The sequence below is a fragment of the Netta rufina genome (genome assembly GCF_964035555.1).
Source record: "Netta rufina genome assembly, chromosome: 6".
In the NCBI taxonomy this organism is placed as follows: Eukaryota; Metazoa; Chordata; class Aves; order Anseriformes; family Anatidae; genus Netta; species Netta rufina.
In genome coordinates, this window is record NC_140129.1 from 1153835 (window position 1) to 1171694 (window position 17860).

The window sequence follows — 17860 nt, forward strand, 5'->3', positions numbered from 1 at the left end:
GGGACTGATTCTAAACTCAAGTATAAGATATGCAACCCCAAACTCGAAGTCTATCTTAAAGTTCTGCTTGTTAAGGCTTTTTGTATTTCCTTGTCGCGTTTCTTTGAAACTTGCATGTGTGTGAGGAGTATAACCTCACACAAAAACCATTTACAAAGGTATATAATAAATTTGTTACTTTGTGTAATTCTGTGGTAATACTTGGCTTTAAGACAGATTTTTTTCAAGTACTTTATATAGGGCTTTATTTTTTTTAGAAAGATAACTGATTGCTTATGAAGATAAAACTTACGTGGCAAACCATTACCATAGCCTACTTGCTGTATTCTTCAACATGATGGACAAGTAATTTTTTTAGTACAACTTAATCATAAAGTTAAGTTGACCTATGTTTAGGTCACAGCACTTCTTTAGTGACTTTAGGTCACTTCTTGAAAGAGGCTGCTGTTTAGGCAGACTTGAATTTTGCTAGAATCACAGTACTATCTTAGTAAGAATGGTATTGTTCATTTAATGTGGATCTACCATGTTTAAGAACCAAAACAAGTAATTGTTTCTTTTTTGACAGCTGTCTACCAATTTCAGAGCTAAGAAATGAAGGCAAGCAAACTGTCAAGTTAAATACCATTGTTACTTTCTAGTTTTTATGGAATTCCTTGTTTTTCTTAATATAATAAAGATAGTGACTGGAACACAAGTTATATAAAGAGGAGAGAGTGATCTTGCTCACAAGTAGCTTGTTTAACTGAGTAATCTTTTTTTCTTTTGCATAATGTTTGCTTTCTAAAGTAAAGTGCTTTGGAAGTACTGTGTTTTAGATAGTTTCATAATTTTTTGAGTTGGTTTACAGTTATAGACATAAATGGTCTATAAGCTTTAAGCTAATGCACTACTGAAATTAAAATATTGACTATTCGTGTGTGGCTATTTTAGATTTAACCTGGAAAGCTCAGCTTGAAACAAAAATGAGACTGCCTTTGCAATGCCAAGCAATTTCCAGACTTAGTACTCCTGAAATAACACCTAATTTCATAATTCGTGATATACTTAAGCATAAAATGAGCACATTATTTTCTACTCTGATTGAATTCATCAAAAAGACAAGCATTTCCAATCTTTGTTATATGTCTTATAACAAGTTATATTTAACTTAAGAATCATACCATATTATTTATTAAAGATTTGGCAACCTTGTAAAATAAGCCAAACTTTGAATCTATTAATTAGTCAACTTCCTTAAAACATGACTAGTGTGTATCTCTGTGAGGTGTAAAAATGAAGTTTGCAAATTATGTCATTGCCACTTACTGTATCTAAGTCAGTAAAAATATTATTTTAATTGTTATGCTAATTGCGCTTTAAGCTAACAGGAGAGCTCTTTTTGCCAGGTTTTAGTTTGTTAGAAAAGAGAGATGATTGTAATGGTCTTTTTGGCTTGTATTTTTTCGGCTGAATGCTGTACTACTCAGTCTACTTTAACATTGGACTGAAAGATCTTTGAGATAAAAAAAAAAAGCGTGCCTGTTCATGTATGTATCCACTACAGGTGACAAATGCTCTGTTTATCCAGTGTCTTCTAACATCTGTAGTCAGAGAATTCATTGGAAAAGACTTTTTTTTTTTTTTTTTTGAAAAACCAAGTAATTAGGTTGGAATAAAAGCATTTTATTCTTTCTTTTAGTATCAATTTTTGTGTTTCCAGGTGGAGTAAGATCATACTGTATTTTGATAGGAAAAATTTGCGGCCTTGTGGCTTTGAAAATATTTTTATTGTAGCATTTCTGCTGTTGTAGCACAACTAATATGAAAGTTACTAGAAATGAGCAGTATCTACATGCTTGCAGTACCAGTGACTGGATATCGCTGTATGTTTCTAGGCAGCGTGGTCTCACTTAAAAGACTAATTTTGTAAAATTTTCATTTGAAAGAAAGTAGAATTAACTCTGGTAGAATCTGATCTGACTTCAGCTAAAATAAATTACTCTTTTCCACTGTTTAATGGGATTTGTATTAGACTGACTAACTTCAAAAAGGAAACAGCTTTGGGTGACTGTCATCTCTAATCTAACAGAAGCGCTATTTATAGCAATGCCACTGTATCTATCTACTTTCTGATAATATTTGTTTAGCTCATCTTACACCTGTTATCTTCTTGCAGATGTGGTTGTATTTATTTCCATATTTCTTTTTTTTACACTATCTTTCTGTTTATACTTTATTAAAAAAAAACAAACATACACATATATTCAGTGATCTCTGAATTATTTATTAACCACTTTTTGTTTGATCATCTGAAATGTGCTAGGTGTTTCATAAAGTGAGAATACATTTCTCTCTCTGAGGATCTGACTGTCTACTGTAACAGAAGCTTTTAATAGTGTTACTTTTAGATAGGAGTTTGCACTAAGTAAATACTAAGACAGTATACATTTGCACCTTTAGAACATACGGTGCTATACAAGTGTAATATATTAGAATAAATATGCTAAATAAAAAAATGTTTGCTGAACCTAATAAGGCAATGCTGTCAAAACATTCGCAGTAGAAGATTTACTGGCTTTTAATTTCACTTAAATCCCAAATAAAAAATGACATATTAAGGTATATTACATACATGGCTTGTAAGAATCTCTGTGCTCCAAATTACTGGACTTTGCTCATTCTGTGTCAGCATTCTTAGTGTCAGCTTTCTTCCCTCCCTCTCATGTGGAGTCTGCCTTTGCTTCTGTTGTAAAAACAGGCTTTTAGCTTAGAATAATTAGACTGTCAATCAGAGGCCTTGTTACACAAGGTGCTTACACCAAGCCTTGCATAAGACGAGATTTGTCTGCTAGCAAAGTTTCATTTTACATAGATGTGATGTTATGGCTTATGTAACCAGTGGTTTAAAATAGCATGCTTCTTTGACCCGGATACTGTGTATTAGAACTGGAACTGTGTTCACATTTTCTTGGGCACTGTAAAGTTGATGCTCTCTTAAGGTAGCTATCTTGATAGAGATACTGTCAAATTTATGCTGGGTGTCTGTGAAGTACTAGAGTAAAATACCTAAGTCTAAATAAGTATATGTTAAGTTTTACAGTCATACAGATTTATAGCCTTGCATGTTTCTTGGATTTCCAAGTTAAGCACTTCTAGAAATGGCTCTTCCTCTCTTCTGGTAGCATGGGACTTGTGCACCATCCTCATAAAAACAACAAACCACAGAAGTCCTTTCTCATACAGCAGAGCAAAGCAGTGACAATAATTCCACAGGAAATTCTGGGTACTAAGATTTTGATGACTAGACAAATTAATTGAAGAGTGCATCAAAATCTAGGAAGCGTGTCGCTTGTTCTCTGAAAGGCTTAACCTGCATAACCCCGGGGAGTGAGACTGTGTACTGAAAGAGGATTCATACATACAGTCCCTGATCTTTTGCTCTGCACTGGGTATTTCATATTTATGCCTTTTTGTCTCACCAGTATGACTGCTATCATATTGGTTAAATGAAGGAGTTTTGTTATTCTAAAAAGTGATATGTGTAAATTGATGTCTAATGTTTTCGTGTGTGTATATGAGAGGTATAAAGCATGTCTGTTTAGAAAATATCACAAATATGATATTCTGGCCTCTTTTCTTCTGACTATGTAACTATTCTGTACAAATAGCAGCTCTTTAGGTTACGTGGATACCTCAGTTTGTTCGACATCAAACCCCATGAACATTTTCCTTAGGTCAGATCATCCCATCTCTTAACAACTTGGAAAAAACATTGTTTGAGACAGTCTCAGAACAGTATCTACAAAATTCCTCTCTGAATACATGTTGTGTTTTAGTAGTTCTTGACTATGGTCTTAAAAACTTGATTAGTTATGGGAAGGGGAGAGACAGTTTGACATGTTTTTGTTGTTGTTATTTTGTATGTTCTCTAGCAGTTTTATGGATGCATTCTAGTTATCAACTTAGCATTGTAGACTCTTAAAATGACTGTTTTTTCTTGTGCTTACTGACTTGATAAAGGCCTTTTTTTGAAACCCAGAAGGCAGCTCAGGCAGAAGAATGGTTTGGCATTGTGTTGAATAAATGCATAATGGTTGGGTTTGAGATTAAAAAGTAGTTGCTAAGAAATTAATTCATATATCTGTCAATAGACTGGTCATTAGAAGTTGCTACTAATCTTCAACCTTAATACCTTTCTAAACCTTACAAATGTGCTATTAAAAGTTCTATGGTGTGCATAGCTCAAGCCACAAGTCTGTCACATGCCTTTAATTAGTACCTGTGTACAAAATAATTCTCATACTGACAGCCCTAGAGAATAGTGTTCTCATTTCCCAGTACTGCTTACTTGTTCCCCTTGGGAACAATACTTACTACTTGTAGATCTCCTTAAAAGGAATACAAATTCGTTTTGGTTCATTCATTTACTTGACATCAAGGAACATCTTCACTGGCTGTGATGGTTGCATTGCATATCCCCTATGTTTGCTATTGTATTATCCCTTCTTAGAGAAGCCTAATGTTAGTTTATTACCCTTTTTGCCTTTTCACAGCTCCTGGAGCCTGTTTGCCACCAGCTCTTTGAACTATATCGCAGTTCTGAAGTTCGGCTAAAGAGGTTCACATTACAATTTTTGCCAGAGTTGATCTGGGTGTATCTGCGTCTTACTGCCAGCAGGGATAGGCAAAGTAATGGTTGCATTGAAGCATTGCTGCTTGGCATTTACAACTTGGTAAGTGAGGATGGATGCGGAAAGGTTTGATCTAAAGTTTTCCATCACTGACCAGTAGGAATAAAGCAAAATATTAAAAGAACATAATTAAAATTATAATATGTTTGCATGAAAACATACTTAATCTATGTAAAAAAAAGCGTAGTTTACTGAAAGTTTAGTAAAAACGTGTTTGCGAAGATATTATTTATTGTTTATAAATCCCTTTGGGGCAAACATTTTGACTAAGAAGGATTATCTCATGGGCTTTCGCAGTGTTACATACTTGTAAGAACATGTAACAAAATGAAGTATTCCTCTTTAATGGTGAAACATACAGCTTTCTACAGACCTGACTGTCAAGCATATGTTCGGTCAACCTTCCTGTGTAGCTTCCCCCCACCACCACCCGAGCTTACTCTGAATTGGTCTTAAGTACAGTTTGAAGCTGAACCTACTGTGCATGTTTGCACTTAAATACATGCATGTCTACAGTTAAAGCAGATAGTTGTCTTGAGTGGAAATATGATTTTAAGAATTCGTAAAAGTAACTGTAGAAGATTAGGTTTGGCTGTTGGTTATAACAGTTGTTTTTTATATACTTACCTTATCCTGGAAATGTTTACCTGTATTATGAGATTGACAGATTTGGAAATACTGCTAAGATAGGCATTCTCTGATGGGAATTTCTTTTTTATCTAACTTGAAAGCATATTATACTGAAACATTGCCCTTCTCTCTACTATTATAGTGAACCACTCCTTTTAACTGTACCCATGATGAGACTGAAATTCTTTAAAAAATAAATAAGTTCTTGCTATGTGTTTAGATCAGCTCAAACAACTGGAATGGAAAATCCAATTATTTTAGATTTATTCTGATAGGAAAAAAAAAAGGAAATGGCTTATTAAGTGTTGGTACTGTTTGCTGGATTGGATATTTGTCTTTGGCTTCAGTTTTCTCATAAAGGTCCCTTTGTAGTTCCTTTGAAACTCATGTTGGTGGTTAATGTTATTTAAGGACAGTAATTTCTTCCTTCTCTCCAAACTCAAAAAGAAGGAGGCCTCAAAATGAACAGTAGCTACCTTTAAGTTTTTTTTCTTTGGTTCAGTTGTTATTGCTTTGCACATTACTGATACTGAAGGAGTGAAGTTACTTTGTCAGTCTATGGAAAGTGAAAGACAATGATAAATCTTTTTCATTCTGCTAAATGCCGTCAGTTCTCTTCCTACTGTGACTCTTAAAGCCTACTCTGAGTGCTGTGCTACCTTGGACTAGGTTCTTGTGTAATCTTGAATGACTAGCTCATTGTTTGTAGTTTACAGTTCAAAATGAAAAGGCAGGGTTTTAGACTCCTTTTTGGTGCAACCTTATGTAATTGCTCTTAGAGTACTGGCTTTACAAATTGCTGGGTTTGCTTATATAGTAGCCTAGCAACTATAAAATCTGATCACTTTGATAGCCCTTTGAGAAAAAAATGTATATTTCTTACTGATAGAATGCCCAAAGAGGCTTTGCCAGTCCTCTTGATTTCACCTTTTCTCTGCAATGCATTTATTATGAAGTGCTGTCCGTTTTCAGAAAGTGACTCATCAGCTCTTATGCGTCTATATCGTTCAGGCTTAAAGTTTATCTTTGCTCCACTACACAATTCTATTATAAATAAATGTTATAATGTTAAGGTGGGCTAGAGAAGCTTTTAGTTCTTGCTTCTTGATGAACTCACAATGATGTAGGAGCCAATGATGTTTTTAACTGACGTCTGTGATAGAGGTTTTTCCCGTTTTTAAAATGTGTATAGATTTGCTGATACTCTGCAAAACAGAGATGTTAAAGTGTTAACATTCTTATTAGATCAGAGCAACTAACTTCCTACTTTTTAAATACCTTTCAAGAGTTCTATAAGTTTCCAAGTCCTGACTTAATTTTTTTTTCCTGTTGCTTATTTGTGTTTGTTTTTAAATGCAGGAAATTGCTGACAAAGATGGAAACAACAAAGTTTTATCTTTCACCATCCCTTCGTTATCTAAACCCTCCATATATCATGAGGTAAGAGAACTGCTATGGTAAATTAGACCTGGATCTATTAGAGCAATGAAAACTGCATCCATTTAATGCAACAGACCATTTTAAGTGCACCCTGTTGCACTGTGTTTTTGATGTCACTGTCTTGCAGCAATTATGTAATCCATTTCAATAATAGCAATAGTGAAGTAATGTAAATGTTGAAAAAAATTTTGCTGACAGTGCCCATTCTGAACAGAGGTTAATTGTGTTGTAGTTGCAGATGGGTTGCTTCTTAAGTGTTATGATAAGAGAAGTCTATTTCCTCATTAATACAATTTGAATTTGGAATCATGTTTTTCTTTCTCCACTGTTACTGTACAAGAGGTCTGTGCAATTAGGACAAACTTTAGATGGCTATGCAACAATCAAAATTGAAAACTACTCTCACCTGCTCTACTGCAGTTTATGATAACGAAATCAGATAATGTTTTTAGATTTACTGTATTCTGAAATAATTTTCTTTTTTATAGATAACAAGACAAGTGTGTATTTTGGCTTGGGTGGTTAGAAATTGTAATGCTTTTGGAGAAATTTTACTTATGGTTTACTTATTTCCCCCCCCCTCCGTCACCTACTTCTAGCCCTCTACAATTGGATCCATGGCTTTAACTGAAGGAGCTCTGTGTCAGCATGATCTCATCAGGGTAGTTTACAGTGATCTTCATCCTCAAAGAGAAACCTTCACAGCACAGAACCGGTAGGTATCAGATGCATTGTAACATTGGAGGTGCTCCGCTAAGCAGTCAACAAGTCCTTAAACATTAAGACTAAATAGGTTATATTTTGGTCCTTTCTCAACATGTAGTGCTTGGAAATAAAGCTAGAGAACAAGTTAGTAGTCTTGAGGTATATTTTTGTTTTTGCTTCCAACTTCATGTGTTCTTACTTTTAATTTAGATGTGAGTAACTTGTATGTCATTGCTGTGTCTGTCAGGAATATCTTTGGGTTTATTCCTGTCAATTCAAATGTTCCTGGAAGTGTTTAAAAAAAAAATAAAAAAATTTCAGCTCTTGCTTGAGACTGGGACTGCTTTTTCCACAGGAAAATGGGAATGAAGTTGAGTGCACAAATAGAACTAGGGATAAGTGATAACAGAAGCTGGATTTCTTGTTTCTGCTGCTTGAGGACATGGAAGATTGGGAATCTACTTACTCATCATTAGTCACTGGAGCCAGCATTTTTAGCCAGATCCCTTGCATGTTGAAGAGCAGACTGAGCTGTATGACTAGCTGTTTCAATGCCCTGCTGTTCTAGTGACTCTCAGCTTTACCTGTTTAAAGGTAGCTCTGGAAAAAATGATAAAATAATTTTTAAAGTGTTACAGATTTGTCCAGCTCTGTAGCTCTTTGTCCAAATTTTTTGCCATGTTCTCTTTCCTTCATAATTCCTACATAGGCTAATGGTTTTCAATAATAACAATTTAAAGTGAACCTTTAATATCCCATTTCAAGTTAGTGAATTGTAATGGGAGAGGTTTTCAGGATTTGTGTGTTTACTCCTGACACATTTTCCTGTGAGGCAATTTTGAGACTGAGTTTTGTTTCTTTTCAGGTTCGAGGTGCTGAGCTTTCTCATGCTGTGCTACAATTCTGCTATTGTCTATATGCCTGCCTCTTCTTACCAATCACTTTGTAGGATGGGTTCCAGGTGAGGCATTTGCCTTTGATGTAGTTTTGCAGGGTATATCTAGATTTCTAAATGCTATTCCAGCAAAAAAAAAAAAAAAAAAAAAAAAAAAGAGTGAATTTACTTGTATTTAATAACCTAAAACCTGTAATTCTTAGTCAGTCCTGCTGCAACTTAATTGCAGATTTGATGCTATGCTTGGATATAAATAAAACATGTAGATTATCTTACTGCTGCATTGGGTTTCATTCCAGTTATGTAACTTCTGTTGCTGTTCTTTGAGGAAGAAAACGTGTTGTGGTTTTTTTTTTGTTCTTTGTTTAATTTTGCTCAGACTGATTTGTCTTTGTCTGAATGATAGGTAAATCTGATGCTTCTCAGTATGATTAGCTTTAAAATCGTGTGAGGAATGCATCTAGCTTCCTCTGCTTCCAAATATAAACCTCTCTTGTTTCTGAGAATGGTTCATATGAAGTGGTTAAACAATATCCTGGGCTTTAGTTTTTGTTGTTGTTGTTGTTGTTGTTTGTTGTTTTTTTTTTTCCTTTCTTTCCACAGTGGGAATGACATTCAGTTTTGTGGAGAATTCAGTACTGTGAATTCTCAAACTCTTATACATGTCCTTTACTTAATCTCCTGCTTGGATAGTCTTAGAAGCATCTGGTTGGCAAAGATCACTGCTTTATGCTCTGAAAAATCTCAAGTATTTCTGATACTCCTATCTGCCTGTTTTTATAAGCAATTTTGTCTAAAATGAGATAAATTCTCTTCCCTGCTATCTCCAGAGCGATCTCTTTAAACGTGTTTGATTTTTAGCTTGTTTGCTTCAGCACACTATTGTCATAAAAGAAAAACATTACTTGCAATTCAGTTGCATGGCAAAAAAGGATCAGGCTAGTTTCTGACGGTGTGTTTTCTCCAGTAATGCACACAAAGTTAATTAAGATGACAGTCTGTTTTCCTTCCTCTAATTTCTGATGGCAATGATTTAATTCTTGGTGTGCTTCCATCATCTTCAAGTTAAGACTGTGCTGAATTTGGCAAGTGTGTTCAATTTCCCTGCATTTCAAAATTAGATCTATTCTTTGAGTAGAGAGTAGAGGGAACATTTTATAGGCTAAGGATTTTTTTATTGTTTGGAACAGTGCGGCAGCAACAAGAGTTTGGATGCAACAAACCATTTCCAACAATGAGATTATTTTATGATGAATTGAGTAAAAGTTGCACGTTTTTGTCTTCTGTGTTATGTGGTCACAGTTGTGTAACATGCATGTTAAAGGAATCCATTTTCAACTTGAGTTATTGAGTTGCAGTTATTTTCCTTAATTTTCTAAATACAACTTCCAGAACTGTATTCATTTAGCTGAACTTATGCACATTGTTGCTCTTCTAAGCATGCATTATTGAAACTTTACTGTAAACTTCATTTTTAACTTGTATTCTGGTTATCACACGTAGAAGTTCTATAATAGTTTATAATGTAGTAATTGGATGCCTAAAGCAGGAGTCACTTTGTTCCACAAACAGCAGAGTGACCTGGAAATGGAAACTTCTGGGATCTTCCTTGTGTAGCTGTGAAGCTTCTGAAAGCTTTTGGGCAGGTCTGCAGTGCAACCTGCAGAACCATTGGGATACTTTGATTTATGCAGCTTGCCTCGGTGGAAAAAGTAGACCAACCATATCAAGCTGGTAGTTGCTTTTCATTGTGGCACTGTCTGCTTGTCACCTAGAAAGGAACTTGGGCCACAGTTTTTGTCACTGAGGCTGCGAAACATGCTTTAAATAATAAATTGCATGGGTTTTAGGTTAAAGATGATAACTGGGAAATCCTTTAGGTATTAGCTTTTATTCTTTACCAGATGCATTTGCTCATCTTTGTTTGAAGAATTAAAAAACAAGTATAAGGTGTCATTTTCTGGAAAGAGAATTAACACATGAATACTTTCTTTGTGAGTGGTGGGATCCTCTCCCCTGAAACCTTTGGGATTTTTTGGTGGCTAATGGGCATTTTCATTCACTGTTTTTATCAGTGTCAGTTTGTATTCACAAAGTTCATGCAATCCCTTTTGTTAGTTTTAAAAGGGAACACTAATCTAGGCATTACTGGATCCTTGCACTGTGTAGAAGTTACATGTTCAGATGTCTGATGGAAAACAGGCAATCGAATGCTGTGTTTTAGCATGTCTGTTAATTTTGAGGTTTCATGCATGTTATTTTCTTTTATGAGCAAAATCCTAAATACATGTAGGTTAGAGAAACAGTAAATGTACATTAAATGTATTAGTAGCCATGTATTGTTTCCATGTTCCACATATAAGTTTCAGATATTAAAGTTTTGAATAAATTCATCTTTTTTTTAAACTGTAGAGTCAGTGCTATGTAGTATAAAAAGCATACACTTTGTCACAGGCCAGAAGACTTTTGTTTGTTTTTTGTTTTCCTTTTTTTTTTTTTTTTAGAAGGCAGCTGAAAATAACTCTCAATTATACAATATCTGTGTTAACTAAAGGTAAAAGGTGATTGCATGCTGTCGGTATACATTAGATGGGGGATGACCTGTCTCTCTTCTATACCACTGTTTCCTTTTAAGAAAATTAGTTTTGGTTATTGAGTTTCTGGGAAAGCCTCGTATTTAGTGGCTGGCAATAGAGAATGTCATGCCTCATTTTGGTTATGATTTGAAGAAAAGAGATGATGGCTATATGGGAATAATACTTTGGATTATCAGCAAGTCATTTCTTAAGACACTTTTAAAACTGTTTTACTGGTTGGAAGAGCAACATAAGTGTTCATAAGTGTTCTACATTGTGTACTTACATGTTGACAAGCAGATTTTAAAAATTAAAGGAAATCGCTTTGATGTAAAGATGTTTGTAGTATTTCTGGGGTTAACATTTTGTTACAATGATATGTTTCTTCAGGCTGTGTGTAAGTGGATTTCCACGGCAGCATGAGAAACGCTGGAAAGAACACTATGGTAGAGTGGTGTTGGACCCTGACTTCATGGTGCAGCTGCTCACAGGTGTCTATTATGCCATGTAAGTAGACTTATTTTTTTTGTAAAAGAATAAATGGCTAGTTTTACATGGAGTAAAATAGCAGCATTTGTTTCTTTGTAATTGAAAGAAATTAATTAAACTTTTAGGACACAGGAATCTTAACTCTAATTATTATATTTCCCATTACTTGCTCAGTCAGTCAACTGATAATTTGCGAGTATCTCTGTAAACATTGGAGTAGGTGGTGAAACACCAGCAGTATGTGCTGAAGAGAATGAGGCTCCTAGCATCATCTTCTCCTAAGCTTCCACTACCTTCAGATAACCTTCTGTTCAAAAGCATAATGAGCTTGGCTGCCAGGGTAACTTGAAGTGCAGTCCGCTCAAATACCGGTAGCTTCTGAGGTAGCAAAGATCTGTTACTGATTAAAACTGAGTCCTGCTAGGTATTGTAAACCTTTATATATTGACCCGTTTTTTTTATTCTTTAAGTTTGTCCTGATTGTGGTATCAACATTTTTTCACTTGGAGGTGTCAGGGGGTATCCCTTTTTGTTATAGCAACAAGAGTAATACAAAACTCTGTCCACACTTCTGAAAGAAGTGGAGGGGCTGGGTGTGCATGCAGTTTTCCACATAAGAAGTGAAAAGCTGTATTTGGGCAGCAAAAAAAGACAAGCGAGTTCCAAAGACACAAAAGATAAATTTCTTTTTTACTTTTTAGATATAATGGTCAATGGGATCTTGGCCAGGAGGTATTGGAGGACATAATTTACAGAGCACAGCTTGAACTCTACTCACAGCCTCTGTTGGTAAGAAAAAAATCTAATGAAATTTATGGACTTGATTAAGAATATGGATGCATTTCTGAAGTGGACTCATAATGAAAGCATTTGTTGCTGTTTACTGCATTCCCAAACACAAGTGTTTGTTAACAGCTGGTGTTTTTAACATAGCTATTTATACCATGCTTTATCTGCTAGGGTGTTGGGGTCTTTAATTAATGCAGAAAGATAGGATTTTCTAATGTTGTACAATTGGATCAAAATGTTTGTTGTTTTGGCACCAGCTACTAATGAGTGATTCAAAGAAGCTTAAATGAATGGTTGTATGTCATAGGATGTTGGTTGCAAAAAGGTATATTCTTTGCTTCTAGACCTTCAGAAGGGTTTAGAATGTTTTGTGGTTTAACTGATAACACAACAGAACAAACAGCAACAGAATAGAGCTGAAAGTGCAGAGGAGCTTTATCTCCAGATTCAGTGTTGGATTTTGATTGATTAAAATCACACAAATCTTAATCTTTACCTCCTTTAGAGGAGCATCGTTAAAATGGTTTTCTTATGATCAATTGTGGTTTTTACCCCCAGTTTTCACTAGAATTGTTGTCCCAGTCATAGAAGAAAAATGAAGCAGGGAAAAAGGTGAAACTAAGCTGGATGTAAGTTCATGTGGTTGGAGAGGATGAGGAGGGTGATAAAGGAAGCAGGAATGGAAGGTTTTTATTTTTTGTCAGATGTAGGAATGAGACTTAAAATAAGGAAGAATAGTAAAGGAAAGAAGTAGAACAGAATATTATCTCAGTTTGTCCAAATTGTGGCCAGAAGCCTTTGGTCCTCCTATAAACTACCAACAGTAGAATTTCAAGGCTTTTTTTTTTTTTGTATAGCTGAGAAAGGAGTGGATTGGGAAAAGTCTGTCTGTTTTTTTTTTTTGTGACAATCTGACATGCCTCTCTCCAATAAATTAAGTAAAATTATGCTCTTGATTAATTAATATTGGCTGTAAAAGCTATCTACAGGCTTTCTGAGAGTTCTGCTTTTTAATGGCTGGTATCCATTGAATTATTATAATTGCTGGTTCGTTTTGGAAATGACTCATTGCTCCATCAGATGGAAAGTTTTAAATAAAATATTGAAACTACTGAATGAAGCCAGCCTATCAAAATACAACATTTTAAAAGTGTGTAGGAGGATCTGGAACCTAATTCAATTGATGATAGGACAATTTTCAATCCTGATTGTTCAGGACTTTTTAAAATCGGTTTGTCTTTTGAGATGACTTTTAATTGTAAAAGTCTTCTGGAATGTCTGTTCTTACAAAGATACTTTTGCCACTCCAAGCAGTTGTTTGGCAATGTCATGGTATCACCAATTTTTTCCACTTGCCCACTTGTCAGGTTTTCATGCATACATGTGCAGGCATATCTGTGTGTTTTTGCCTTGCCCTGATCACTGCCTTTGTTTCCCATCTTGTTTTACTGTGGTTTTTGAAAATCAGTGTTAAGAAATTACCATTTTATATTAAAAAGTGACCTGCATGTCTATGGCCTTATGCTATAATACCAAACCATTCGACATTTTCAAGTATTGAGTCCTTTCACTTAGTAGTAGTCTCCAGGAGATGTATATGATTTAGCTACATAAAATTTTGTATTTTAAACTATTGCGGTTACTGGTACCAAATAAAATATCATCTGTGCATCATCCCAGGTATGTTTAAAGATCAGTCTCTGCCTAGGATTGCCTAACAGCAGCAAATTGTTTGAAATCCATTTAATATTTAGGCAATCCTCCATGGTAGGATTATTTTTAGACATCTGTACTCAGGCTATTCATGTAATTGTGAGAATACTGTCAGTCATTACAATGAGAAACATCACACTCCCTCTGTTTGAGTATGTCTGTTGGAGAAATATTTTTGACAATATAGTAAACCCATGTTCTTATTTAAATAGGTTTATATTGCCTGTGGAATAAAAATAAATCCTGAAATAGCAGCATCAGGAATCTGAAGTGTCTGTGATTATTGAAGCAGTTCCCAAGCCATTTTTTCACCATTACCCAGAAACTGCACTGGAAAAGGCAGGAATGAATGTGAGGGAAAAGCTTTTTTTGGTAGAAGAAAGGAATCAGTTAACAAATACTGGATATTGGTTTCATAGTCACGAACACTGGGAGTTTCTACAGTTGGAAACTAATCTAAGTGATTCAATATTATTGCTAAGGTAGGCTGCACTTTAGGAGTGAGTAGTGCAGTTCCAGTCAAATAACATCTTCCTCTGAACACAAAGCTTCTGCACTTGTTTCAAAAGGAAATCCTTTGCTTTGGCGCAGAGATGCACAGGTATTCTTAGCCTGGTCCATAGAGGTATGGATCAATAAGTCCCTGTTGTAACAGCACCTTTATCCAGTGTTTTTTTATTATGTACTTACTGCTTTTACTGCACATTCTTTTTGTCAGAGCTTATTTCTGGTGGGCAAGGGTGACTATCTGGCATGAAGCCAGTTCTCTTTTGTCATTGCCAGTTGCAGATTTGGCTTGCTAAATCTGAATTCTGCTGTGGTTTGCTTTCCCACCTTTTAGTACAGAACTAGTGCCTGTTGTTGTTAGGGAGCCTAAAACATAATGAAAGCAATTTTTTTTCCCATCCTGAAGTATTGCAGACTTTATTTTTCATTTTTTTCCTGATGGAGAATGGCTGTGTTTCATCCAAACTGTCTGTTTGGATTGCTTTACTGTTGCATGAACTTTATTTCAATGTGATTCTCCTCAGTCCCCAGAAGTACGATTTGTGCTGTTAAAAAGGGCAAGCTCTTAAAAAGCTCCTCAAGTAAAAGTGTTGTGTCACTTACCTGGTTCTAATGCAGAATTCTACTGATTTTCAGATTTTAATGCTGAGAAAGGTACTTGCTCAAAAGAGGGTGAAATATTAGTAAAAGAGATGATTGGAAGATAAACCACTGTATATGGTTGAACTTAATCTGCGTTGGGTCAGTACAGCAGAAATTAGTTTCTGAAGTCTTTTATGAGGTCAAGGATGGGTTGAAAGCAGTGAGGTTTGTACCACTGCAGGAGGACAACATGGAAAAAGGTCTGTGTGTGAATAGGAGAGCAATTGTGGTGAGGTTGAGAGAATTGACTAGCAAAGGACAAAACAGAGGTGGGCATGTAGAAGGTAGAATGACAAAGAGCATTTCTACACCGGTGCCAAGAATATTTAGGCTGGTTAGAAGTCAGGCAAGAAGTCAATGGAGAAAGTGTTTAATGAGGATTTACAGGATCACAGCAGAAGCTGGAGAAGATCAGGATATGACAGCTATTCCAGCTTCCCAGGAAGTGAGAAGTCTTTGATTAGTTAACATCCTGTCATCTCTGCTTTAATGTTTGAATGAGTTTTATTTCTTCATATGGTTGCTGGATGGTTTGCCTATTAGAACGTAGGGGAAAGTCACTTTTACTTTACTGTGGTACTGATAAACACTTGTAAATCAGAGCTTTTAAGGCATATGGTATGCATCAATTTATTTATTTATTTTTTTAATCAAGCATTATTTGAGGTCTTTACAAGACAAATCATACAAAGAAGGTTCTGCGAATAGAATCTGTTCCATTGGTTTAGTAGATCTCTCCTAACTTGTGTTTTTGCAAATGTTAATTAAAGATGACTTCATACACTAAATCTGCTTCCCTAATGTAGTCTTTGGGAAATGAAGGAATTTGTGGGATGTCCCTCGCATTTCTGAGGCCTCAGGGAATCTCAGAATATCAAGACAACATTGGAGTTTAAACATATCTTAATTTTTTCACTAGGTTGAGAGGAGCATTGGAAAATGTTGCTTACAGCGTAAGACTAGGAAATGCTTGATTGTAGTCATGTGCTAAACAGTTGTATCAACTCCAGCAGCTAGATACATGTTTTTATACAAAAAAAAAAAAAAAAAGCTTGATCATATTTGTGTTACAGAACAGGAATACAATATTTTTTTAAACTTTGTTTTCTGATGCAAGAGAAGAATATGATATGATGTTGCTTCTTGTAAACTGTAATTGGGAGAATAGACTACACAAATTATTGTGGCAGCTATTGGCAGGTAGGATTTTATAGAGATTAATCAGATGCATTTTCCATGCTTGTTTTATTTTAAGTCTAGTTGTCTCTGACCTTATTTTACCTATTGTGTTCCCCCTTAGAGGGGGACTAAGGAGCATGTAGCGAGTGAAATATTTGTGAAATATAAGAGATCTATGAAGGAAGTTGACGAGTCTAATTTAAAATGTTCTAAAGTTTTTAATACTGGTTGGTTGTATGAAGTCAGTAAGATTGGAAAATCAAGGCGAGTTCACTTAGACATTTTTTCTGAAGTTTTAAAACATTTTGTGTGTAGCAGCTTTATTTTTGCTGAATACAGCACGTGCCACAGAGACCTAAATTGCTTTTCATGAGCTGCTACACGAGTTTACTTATAGAACAATTTACTTGTAAACTAGGGAACATTAATTGAAAGATGCTTTAATAATAGTAAATCTCTAATCCAACAAAGCATTTTACAGTAAATTTAAAGGTACAGTTAAAACATCAAAGCCAAAAGAGTTTTGTATCTCAAAGATGCAAAGCATCTGGTTTTATAATAAAAATTACATATATATTACAATATTATATGTACAATAATTAGATCTATATTTCAATATATAAAGTACACTAATAATATATTACTCTATTACAATACAATGTATTACTCTTACAATTACAATAAAAATTAGATCTATAAAGATCACTGTATTCTAATGATTTGATGCCCATTGCTTAGGTTGCAATTCTTTTAAAATCTTGCAAGAGTCTAATTCTTTTTTGAGATGGTAGGGAATGAGGGGGAAAATGGGACATGAAAGGAAACTGGTCCTGTGTCTCCAATATATGAGGCCATGTGCCAGTTGTATTGGCTTGGCTTGTGACCATTCTCGTCATGACACAAGTGGTATTTTTATTTTTCTTGTCATTTTGCAATCTTGTTTGGGTGGAGAACTTCTGGTGTAGGTTGTTACCTCTCTGAGTACAGGGGCAAACCTGGAACAAAGTAGATTACATCAAAAAAAAAAAAAAAAAAAAAAAAAGAAAGAAAATTCAACTGTATTTTTGGGAATAGGCTTGTGATGAGCTTCCCAACTTAGTTACCAACTGTGAATCTTGGGGATGGGGCTATCTGTCTGGATGGGATCTGGCATAATTGACAGTTCTTGGTTGTTTTCCTGTTCTGGATCCAGCAAAGATATCTAAAGCTGCCATTTATGCAGTCAAGGATGGTGGTAGTATAGCATTTTATTTTCATCTTAGGTTGCAAATGCCATGAAGAACTCACTGCCCTTTGATGCTCCTGATGCGTCACAAGAAGGCCAGAAGGTACTGAAGGTAGAAGTTACTCCAACAGTGCCGAGGATTTCTCGGACTGCCATTACAACAGCTTCTATCCGTCGTCACCGCTGGAGGAGAGAAGGTGAGCTTTCTCTGCTGACAGCAAATATTGTAGCATACTGTATTCATCGTCACTGTTACCTGGCTTCTGAGTTTGAATGTTTGCAGAACAGTTGGTTGTGGTTGTTGTTTTTGTTTTGTTTTGAAAAGTGATACTCCATAACAGTGTATTTTAGTATTATAGTATTTTACATTTTCAGAGCACTGCATGAACATGAAGGT

General features: G+C 35.2%; 1 protein-coding gene across 2 annotated transcripts in view; it reads left to right on the forward strand.

The window, feature by feature from the left end:
- HYCC2 (hyccin PI4KA lipid kinase complex subunit 2) overlaps window positions 1-17860 on the forward strand; it is a 59221-nt gene that overhangs the window by 27614 nt on the left and 13747 nt on the right. For both annotated transcript variants that reach the window (XM_084289378.1, XM_084289379.1), the window contains exons 6-12: window positions 4536-4715; window positions 6663-6743; window positions 7343-7458; window positions 8314-8409; window positions 11310-11426; window positions 12110-12197; window positions 17501-17660. In XM_084289378.1, the coding sequence (XP_084145504.1) occupies window positions 4536-4715; window positions 6663-6743; window positions 7343-7458; window positions 8314-8409; window positions 11310-11426; window positions 12110-12197; window positions 17501-17660 (838 nt within the window). The remainder of the gene's footprint in view (window positions 1-4535; window positions 4716-6662; window positions 6744-7342; window positions 7459-8313; window positions 8410-11309; window positions 11427-12109; window positions 12198-17500; window positions 17661-17860) is intronic.